Below are 10,350 nucleotides of genomic sequence, written 5' to 3' on the forward strand. Positions count from 1 at the left end.
ATAATTAACTTTTCAACGATGCTACTAATAACCGAACCGTAAGACATGTTTGCATCAATTGTTAAGAATTATATTTATAATTGTTCCCTTTTAAATGATGAGGCGCATATAGCGAAAAAATAACAATCAGAAAAACCCAGCTAGCGACAAACTACAAAAATCAATCAATATAAGAGATACTATATATACCGTATCTATCGTATACAATAAACCAATACAGGTAGCGTCGACGGTGTGCTTCCGGTATCCAGCTATTGTTTACCATTTTTGCCTAGTCAAATGTTCGCATCAGCTGCAGCGGCGGCAGCTGCTGCAGCTTCGAATGGTACAGCTGCGGCCGCAGCAGCAGCCGCAGCTGCCGTTTCGAACGGTTTGACGACGATAACCACCAACAATAATCATCATAGCCATCCACAAACACAGCCACCATCACACCATCATCATCATCAGCTATCACAGCCAACACAATCACAACCCGGCGGCCACAACTTTGCAACCGGTCATCAAGTGAACGATATTATAATGAGTGGCCATCATCATCTAATGGCTGGACCACATAAACTACGTGTTTGAATATTTTTGACATGATAAATTGTTATTCAAATTTTTTTTTAATGATGACAATGATAATTATTACATAGAAAATGTCAAAAACACACACACAAAGAGAGACAAAAAAATAATCGATCGTTGCATTGATTAATTTGTTTCGATTCATAAATATATTTGCGGGTTTAAAATACTAAACATAACTTTATCATTTGCAATAATAAAAATAAAACAACTACAATTCTGATTGATTTCATTCAACACTGCTGAAAAACAGTTTGTTTTTTTATTTATACCTCCTTATCGGATGAGATTCCAGTCAAAAAAAGAAAAAATATATATTTTCTATGTTTACAGTTCCAGAAAAAAACCCACCCACACACAAACATTTCTTGGATAAATGAAGAAAAGAGTCCAATTGTGATATTTGAATGCAACAACTACACACACCATCATATACACATGAAAAATTTATTTCTAAATCACACAAAATGTTCTTTTCTTTTATTTTTTTCTTTTGAATTCTATTATATAATCATCGTTATTATAATGTAAATATCTTGCTAAAACCGAATCATTGATTGATTGATTGATGATGATGATGATAATTTTTTTTTCATTTTATTTTTTTACAATTTTCAATTAATTTTCAAAAAAAATTAACAATTTAAATTATGAAACAAAAATATCCATATACAACACACACACACAAACACATTCAAAAATCATTCTCTTTTTTTCTTGTTTTATATTTTGAATTTTTTTCTCTCTTTTTCATTTATCAATTCTATTTAAATTTGATTTGATTTTCATTTTCTTTATTTATTTTTTTGGCAAAAAATTTTCTTCAAAATTTTTATTTGTTTTATTTATTTTTCATGACGTCTTTTTCTCTCTTTCTCATTTTCTTTTCGCTCTTTTATTCGATTGCGGATATCAATGATCTATTTTGCAGAAGCAAGAGCCGCAAGTTCTTTCCAATATTCACAATATTCTTATTATTTTTCATCAATTGATAATTTTGATTGATTGATTGCTGAACACAATAATCTTTTGCATCAAAAATTGTTGATTTCCATCCAAACAATTATATTTGTGGTCTGTTGTATGGTGCATGATACGAATGATGCATTGATTTTTCTTTTATTCACTTCACTGGTCTTCCATTATTTTTTCTCTATGCGATGTTGATATTGATAATTTAATCCATAATTTCTTTATCACTATTCCTCTTTGTCTTTTTCTCATTCTCATCTTTTAAATTTGATTTCAATCATTTATATTGATAATGTTGGATATGTTTTATCTTGGACAATTTTTCACAATAATTTTTTTTCATCTTTTAAAATTCATTATATTTTTTCTCCATCCATTTATTCGCTGAAACAAAAATCCATTCGATGAAATGATAAGATTTGTATAAATTAAATCGAAAAAATTCGAGTTTCATAAACATACATGCATTTTAATATACACACAAAACAACACACTCATGTCTGCTACAATATTGTTCCAAAAATGTCCAGTTGTGGTTGATTGTGGTCGTCGGGTTTATCAATATAAATCGTTTATTGTGTAAAATAATAATCTCAATATATTGATCGATATTAGTTGATTGATTGATGTTTGGCCAGGTAGGTGACTTCAAGATTATTGTTATTATTATTATTATTGCGTACAAGCAACATTATTCTATTAGAATAAAAATCAAAGCCAGGAATTCAAAAAAACTAGCGCGGCATTATTGAACGATTTTCATTGGAATATTAGTCATCATTTAGCATAATACACAGACGAGATACCTTATCCGCTCTACCATATATACCCGAAATTTTCATTTTAAAAATAACTTACTCACATTTTGCTTCATTGAATTTTTTTCGATTTCTTTTTTTCTTTCGCATAATCATTGCCTGACGTTTACCACATGATGAATCTGCGCTGGACATGAAACGCGACATCATTATTTACTATCAACACACAATATATACACGATAATAACAACAATCGTAAACAGCCACCGGCTTTGTTCCAAGTCCATACCAATTTTTCGCTATCAAATCTTGAAATAATTTATCATCAATAACGTTCCCATCTAATAAATTAATCTACCAACAACTATTTCTGCTACAAACATAAAACATCAACAAAATGAATCCATTAAAATTCTCACAAAAAATAAATCATGCTTTCATCTAATAATGTGCTAAAACAATACGATTCAAATTAAATGTGATCATCAACATTTAAGAATAAGTGAAATGAAAATAGCGTTTTTTAATTTGAAAAACGAAACAAAATCATATTTCTTGTTCAAATCACACACATTCATTTTAAATTTTCTTTTTCATTAATTATTTCTCGAATATTGATATATTTCATCCATTCCCTAAACACCGAATTTTTTTCTCGATAAATATAATTCATAAACAGAATTCATCACTTTAAACTAAACTAATCAAAGAAAAATTATGAAGAAAATAAAACCGACGATCCGTTCTTCCTCAAACAACATCACAATTTTTCTTCCGGTTCGTTTTGGAAAAATTTCGAATTAAAAGTTTGAAGATTTTTTCTTGTTTCTTCTAAAATAAATAAATAACTAATAATAATGAACACATTCAAACATCAGCAAACATATCAATTTCGATTAAATTCAAGTGAAAATTATTATATAAAAAAAAGTTTATGAATGGAATATACCACCAACAAAGCAAGAATTGATATTCATTGATAACAAACGATTTTTATGACAATAAATTCTATCGAATTAATTAATAGAAAAGAAAATAATAAAAACCAATATGAATGCAGTCCAGAGATATATGACTTCCAGGCAAACACAAACAACAACAATCTAAATTTTCAAATAAAACTTTTTTGTTGTTGTTGTTGTTGTTTGTTTTATTTGATCATTATCGCATCTTTCCATATTCTTCCTTGTCTTCATTTTTCATCACTATTAATCATCAACTTCTATAAACAAAATACAAATGCAAATTTTTTTTTTGTTTGCAGCCAAAAAATTGAACCCCATTCATTAAATCATTATATCGATTCGTTATCATTATCATTATCATCATCATCATCATCATCACACACCCACCTTTCAGTACATCTGTAACAATCATGATTGTTGTTGTTGTTGTTTTCTGTTTCTTATTCTTTCATTTTCATTTTTCTCTTCCTAATTAATATGCTAAGCCTTTTTTCACACATTCTTTTGAAATCTCGTTGAGATTGGACCACAGCAATAATTTGATACAAAACCCACGACAGTCAACACTCAACATCCTTGTGTTTCTCTCTTTAAAGAGAGAGAGAAATAAAAATCCGATTCACTGATGGAAACTTATGCGGAATTTTTTTTTGGCATTTTGTTTCTTTCTAATTATAATTTTCTGTTAATAAAAACTAAATATTCAAAAATTCATATTTTATCCACTTGACCCGCCATTCAATTTGGATTCTTGTTTTGTTTGTTTGTTAATTTTTTTTTGTTAAAAATCAATAACCAATCAATCAATCAATTGTTGACAATGTCAAAATAACAACTAAAACTAAAATTTTTCCTTATATATATTTTTCTCATTCAAATTGTTTGTTTCATTTTTTTTTGATATTTTTATTCTTTTGGTGAAAACAAAATACGAAAAAACTTCAACATCCATCACACCCCCATACGATCACCTATATATTCTTTTAAAAAATGAAAATTTGTTCTCATTTTTATCATTAATATTCTGTTGATTGAAAAACAAAACAAAACAAAATTTAAAAAGTACAAAATAAAACATCATCATTTTTTGTTGTTCAACAAAATCAATTGTACAACTTTCGAATCCGAAAGCAATAATTTTTTTTAAACAGTGTTGATTTGAAATCAATAACAAAGTAAGCAATAAATATACATGCAACCCACTCTCGATTGTAAACAATGCAATAATATTTAAAAATAAAATAAAATTCATGAATCAAATGAAATGATTTTTCAAAACCAACAAAATATCTTTCTTATTATAAATGTATACAAACAATTAACATATTTTTGCTTGTAATCAGAAGTCAATTAACACAACAACAATATGATCACATACACACACACGCAATAACCATCATTTTTGATCATTATTATCATCATCATCATCAAAATCATCATCATCGGTTTTTTTTCTCCAAAATTTTAATATTTCATAACGAAAAAAATAAAAAACAAAAATTTTTTCTCTGTTTTTTTTCTCTCTCTCTCTCTCTTTGTCAATCAATTTGTCATACGACAATTTTTTTTGTTTCTTATATTTCCTCCTTCACTTTTTCTTTCTTTCTCTTTCTATATATAAACAAAATAACAAACAGAAAAAATACTTTGCATTTCATCGATCTATGGGATTGATTGAATAAAAAAAAAAATTTTTAAAAAACATTTATTATTTAACATCAATAAAGAACAGCCACCAATGTGTGGTATATATACACACTGTCACACATACATACAATAGACATACGATGCTAAACACAATGGCCACGATGATCCTGGAACCAATTCAAAAAAAATAACGAAAATTCTCGCTATGATATAATTATTATGATCTATATATTTCAATTGTTTATCTTTTTTTTTCATCAAATTTTTTTTCGCTGTCTCTTTCTCGATCTTCAAAATATTCTATTATTATTCATTCTATCAATTTTCATTTGATCATCATCATCGTCATAATAATTTTTTTTTGAAAAAAACATTTTTAAAAAACCAGAAATTTTTTTTCTCAATTTAATTGACTGATTACAAATTGAATGATACACAAACACATGATCTGATGATAAACAAAAAATAAAAAATAAAAATAAAAATTTAAAAAAAAATTGCATATTAATTTTTCTTTCTTTCTGCGACCTTTGAACTATTCATTTCTGCTAATTTTTCAAAAAGTTTATTGGGATTAATGTCAAATAATTTACAAAGTAGTAAAAAAATTGTCAAATTATGATGGGACGTTCATGATTAATGTAAAACAATAGTAAAAAAATGGTTCAAAAAACAAATCGATGGATAATTTAATTTTATGATTACAAATTGCGTCGACGTTAATAATGGTTTATTGTTGTTGTTTAATATCGGGCTGTGTAATGTTCATGCTTGCATTGACCAGATTAATACCATATTCAGATAATGATTGTGATACGTTTTGGATGACTGGTTCCAAATTAGAAATATGGTAGCCCGAATGTTTTAATGAATGTCCCAATGACCAAAGACCACTGCCAAGTAAACGTAAATTTTGTCCAATAAAGAATGTTGCAGGTCTCGCAACACTTTCGGTAAATAAAGTAGTACCTGTTTCCATTGATGTACGGCTTGTATTGTACAGCATATGAACCAAGGTATTATTATTCAATGATTCCAATTGCTTGGTTAAATTCGATACGATAGCTGTTGATTGATCAAATAATTCATGTTGCCATTGATTAGTCAAATTGGCTGTATTGAATAAAATTTGATGAAATGTTTCGTTTAATTCGTTAAATGATATCGAGCCAATTGATGAAGGTATTAATGATGTCGACGTAGTAGTTTCATTATTTTCAATTGCTTCTTGACCATAAACAATTTGGATCAAAGTTAAGACAACGAAACAAAAATTCAATACATGATAAAAAGCCATCGTGTACAATATCGTTATTATTCTTTTTTTTTTTGAAATTGGAAAATCACGACAAAATTGTTGTAAAGAAAGTTGAACATAATGGACAACTGGTTTGTCTTTTTATACTTGAAAAAAATCTGCTCTCAAAACTCATCATCATTCTTATTCACCGGTCGAAAAAAAATTATTTTCAAAATCATCAATTCAATTTCAAAATAATAAATGTTTATTTCCTGAATTTTTTTTTCGATTGAAAACAATACCACCATCTATGTGCCGAATGGTAAAGCTTTTATTGGTTTTTCATTTGTAAATTTTGTTTGCGTTCGAATCTTTCAAAAAAATTGAATCCGTTTACAATTTTTAAAAATCATTGTAAACAAAGCACCATTTTCTTCCATTTTTCAATGTCAAAAAATGTTACTGTTTAATGACAACAAACAATGGTCAGTATGTTATGAAATTTTATTTGAATAAGAACCAAATGTAATTTCATTTTAGCTTTGGTTTTTGTTTTCAATAGTTCGTTTCGTTTCATTTCATTTCGTTACATTTTCTGAATACATCAACATTAGTACGATTATGTGTGCTTTTATCCGTAAAAAATTCCCCAAGGATTGCGTATATGTGTGTTCAATCGAGCGTTTTTTTTGCAAGTTTTTTCTCTTATTCAATAATTGTATTCAAAAAGATATTTTCCGCTGTAATTCAAATATAGTATCTCAATAGTTAGGTATTTCAAGCTCAATTTCGATAGCTAAGTTTTTCATTTTTCATCCGGTCATATTTGATGTTTGAATCGAACATTTTAACATTGTTTTCATTTTTGTTTTATCTCGACCAATAATGTCAATGTTTCTGTTTTTGTTATTATTGTTATCTGTCTTATTTATGCCATCAAACTGTGCTGATGATATATCCGATAATACCGACGATGGAATGTTTGAAAATTTTGTTGAAGGTTATGTTAAAGATTTTTTCAACAAAGAACTTGATACAACGCGACAACAAAATTTAACCGATTGTATGACAAGATTATTATGTGAAAATATATGTCAACGAACAGTTAAAGGAGAGATCAAAGGTGAACCAATGATAAATTCAGTAGAGATGCTTGGCACGACCGAAAAAGATCCAATGGGTTATTTTTTTAGCGGTGGTGATCGTGGCTATGAATTTGGTCGAAATAATCAATGTCATCAATGTGCTGTTAGATATTCGAATTGTCCTTCCAATCAATATGATCAAACTCGTACAATGAGTGATAAATATGAAAAAGATATGGTTAAAGTTGCCGAATCATCCATTGATTTTGATAAAAATGATCCATTATCTATTGAGCTTTGATTATATAATTAATGTCATTAATTTAACCCGAAAAAACAAACACCAAAAGCAATTTTTTCGATTCAATATTAATCGTTATTTTTTTGTTTATTTTGTTATTATATTATATTTATGTCTTCATATGTCAATCAAAATATCCCACCACCAAAAATATAATGATAATTAACCTTTTTTTTAACTGCAAAAAAACACACACACACACAAACACAAATGATTGGCAATAATAATGTCTGGTTGCTATCACTATACATCAAATGGATTTTTGTTTTATTAACTCAAACAACAATTCATTTGATTTTGAATCATAAAATCTTCTGAAACTATATTTTGGAAAAAACTATACTGCACGCATTCAATGTCCTAATGAAAAATATAGCAAAACAACTATTACACAAAAATTATTGATTTAATGAAAAGTTTCTTTTAAAAAAATAAAATTAGTTCTACACAATCCCGTGATCAATAAAATCGTAAATGACAAACGCGCACTACTTTAGCAACCAACTTAGAAAAAAAGAAGAGGTTCTTATCATTTTATCTTCAAGTTTTAATTTCATTTTTTCTGAAATATATCTGATAGATATAAGAAAAATTGATTCATTTAATTTGTTTGTTTGTTTCATTTTATTTTTTTACGTTTTAACATAACATGACCACGAATATTAAGAGGCTGCAGAAATATGATCTTATATGGTCGATTTGGCAGGTATCCAAGAACAACAACAACAAATTATCGTCTCTATCAAGTTGCACCTGGTTTAGAATACAATGGCTACATAGCAACATCCAGCGTGAATTTATATACCTAAAGTCTATTTTTTTACTTCTCTCTTTACTTTCTTTCATTATTTTAATTATCTGTAAATTAATGAAGACAGTTAATGTTGTTTGGTTGGTTCATTTCATTTCATTTTAAATATTTATTTTATTCGTTCTCATTCATAATCTTTATAATAATTTCTAATAGGATTTGATCTAGTTCTCAAACAGATTCTCAATATTTGTTATTGTCGAACTATCAATTAATCGGTGTTAATACTTTGTCGATACATTTCATGACATTGTTTTTTTTCTTTAGTTTATGCCGATGTTTTTTTTTGTCAATCAATCAATTTAATTGCCATTGTGATGTGATTCCATAAATAGTTATCATTGATAAATAGACAATGAATAAACAATTTAATTGTTTCTATACAATGATCATCATCATCTATATTTGATGATGATCATTCATATTTCATTCCAACAATTATGTTCAAATAGTTTTGATGTCGTATTTGATTTGTGTTCGATTTCAATTTGGCTTTTTCTCACCAGTTACAAAAAGTGTAATATTTTAGCGGCAATTTTGTTGTGAATAAATTCGAGTCTTTTATTTTGAATTCATTCATTAAATAATGAGTTGGTTTTCTGCTTTACGTTCGAATGGTCAACAAACAACTTCTGCTCGACAACAATATGAAGATGAACAATATCAAGAAGAAATTGTTGCTCAATTTTATCTATCATTTCCTAAATTAGAATGTGTATGTAATGATTATTGTGATGATGATAAGCTTTCTGCCGGTGTTGCTTCGGTTCAAGGTTGGCGTGTTAATCAAGAGGATGCCCATATCTGTGATCTTAATTTTGATCCTGTCAATCGTTTGGCATTGTTTGCCATTTTTGATGGCCATAATGGACCCGAAATTGCTTGTTACGCTGCCAAACACTTACCTCAATTGATTAAAAATAATTCCCATTATTGGAAAAAAGATTATGGTATTTTTTCCTGTGATTTATCTCTATGTTCATTTGATTTTAATTCATTTTTACTTTCTAGGCAAAGCATTGGAAGAAGCATTCTTACAATTCGATTCTTCACTATTGGACAACGATGTTAATAATGAATTGAAAAACATAAGTCACCAATATGAATTATGTTATGGCCGTATAAAACGACGCCAAACTTCGCCATTATTAGCAATGGTGACAGGTTCAACAGCCGTGGTTGCCTTATTATGTAAACAGAATGGCCAGCTGCATGTGTCCAACATTGGTGATTCACGATGTGCAATTTACAACAAAAACAAATCTCATCCAATGACCTTGGATCATAAACCCACCGATGCGAAAGAACTTAAAAGAATTGAAATGTCTGGATCTCGTGTCATAAATGGCCGTATCAATTCGGGTTTAAATTTATCTCGCGCATTTGGTGATTATATGCTCAAATCAAATGGATCTCTTGGCCCGAAAGAACAAGCTGTAATTGCCTGGCCAGATTTGACTGTATCAAACGAAAAGTTCCGTCGAAATGATTTTATTGTTCTTGCCTGTGATGGTATTTGGAACTCCATGAACGAAAAAGAAGCTTGTTCAGTTATTAAAAAATGCATCAAAAAGAAAATGAAACCTTCGAAAATTTGTCAGGAAGTAATTCAGAGATGTATATCACCTGTACGACCGATAGATGGTCAAAATGGTGGCGATAATATGACCTGTATAGTTGTTAAATTCGAACAAGATTTACCCTAGAATCTAGTTATTTTATATCACTGTTGACCCTTTTTTCAATTTGAAACACAAGTTCATTTTTGGGCTTTCAAAATGTAATTTTATTTTTCTTATCTTTTTATAAATAAAAATTCAAAGAGAATCGCAAAGAACTCTTACCTTTTTCAAAGTATTATCGACAAAGTGAACTATTTTTTGTAAAATAGCAGCGTCATCTAGTGTAAGGCAAAATATCTTACAAAGTCAGCAAAAATGTGATTATTTTTACCAACACTAGATGGTAATAATAAGTATTCAACAGGTGTCAATTACG

The 10,350-nt window shown here is 28.4% G+C and overlaps 3 protein-coding genes and 1 long non-coding RNA gene across 5 annotated transcripts; 3 read left to right on the plus strand and 1 right to left on the minus strand.

Moving 5' to 3' along the window:
* Nucleotides 1-4,961, plus strand: LOC142646124 (uncharacterized). Of its 2 annotated transcripts, XR_012847123.1 has the most exons (3): nt 1-38; nt 103-2,183; nt 2,567-4,961. It is a non-coding gene; the product is annotated as an uncharacterized LOC142646124 (long non-coding RNA). The 2 variants fall into 2 exon arrangements; XR_012847122.1 differs by having other exon boundaries at nt 7-2,183.
* Nucleotides 4,962-5,457: 496 nt separating this feature from the next.
* On the minus strand, nt 5,458-6,301 carry LOC113791788 (uncharacterized). The gene has a single exon (XM_027341617.2). The coding sequence runs from the start codon at nt 6,210-6,212 to the stop codon at nt 5,646-5,648; it is 567 nt and encodes a 188-aa protein (XP_027197418.1). The 5' UTR covers nt 6,213-6,301; the 3' UTR covers nt 5,458-5,645.
* Nucleotides 6,302-6,689: 388 nt separating this feature from the next.
* On the plus strand, nt 6,690-7,992 carry LOC113791941 (uncharacterized). The gene has a single exon (XM_027341792.2). The coding sequence runs from the start codon at nt 7,041-7,043 to the stop codon at nt 7,539-7,541; it is 501 nt and encodes a 166-aa protein (XP_027197593.1). The 5' UTR covers nt 6,690-7,040; the 3' UTR covers nt 7,542-7,992.
* Nucleotides 7,993-8,752: 760 nt separating this feature from the next.
* LOC113791940 (putative protein phosphatase 2C 6) lies at nt 8,753-10,209 on the plus strand. Its single transcript, XM_027341790.2, has 2 exons — nt 8,753-9,302; nt 9,364-10,209. The coding sequence occupies exons 1-2, from the start codon at nt 8,939-8,941 to the stop codon at nt 10,056-10,058; spliced, it is 1,059 nt and encodes a 352-aa protein (XP_027197591.1). The 5' UTR covers nt 8,753-8,938; the 3' UTR covers nt 10,059-10,209.
* The last annotated feature ends 141 nt before the right edge of the window (nt 10,210-10,350 follow it).

Source organism: Dermatophagoides pteronyssinus, unplaced genomic scaffold (genome assembly GCF_027571235.1).
Source record: "Dermatophagoides pteronyssinus isolate colony J.1.1.1.1 unplaced genomic scaffold, Derpt_VIB-CSIC_2022.12 sq0061, whole genome shotgun sequence".
NCBI classification, from domain to species: Eukaryota; Metazoa; Arthropoda; class Arachnida; order Sarcoptiformes; family Pyroglyphidae; genus Dermatophagoides; species Dermatophagoides pteronyssinus.

Excerpts from the sequence above, each read along its gene's own strand:
- LOC113791788 (XM_027341617.2), bottom strand. The coding sequence starts at position 6,212 with ATGGCTTTTTATCATGTATTGAATTTTTGTTTCGTTGTCTTAACTTTG.
- LOC113791941 (XM_027341792.2), top strand. The coding sequence starts at position 7,041 with ATGTCAATGTTTCTGTTTTTGTTATTATTGTTATCTGTCTTATTTATG.
- LOC113791940 (XM_027341790.2), top strand. The coding sequence starts at position 8,939 with ATGAGTTGGTTTTCTGCTTTACGTTCGAATGGTCAACAAACAACTTCT. Across the intron at positions 9,303-9,363 it reads TTATTGGAAAAAAGATTATG|GCAAAGCATTGGAAGAAGCA; the intron begins GTATTTTTTCCT and ends TTTACTTTCTAG.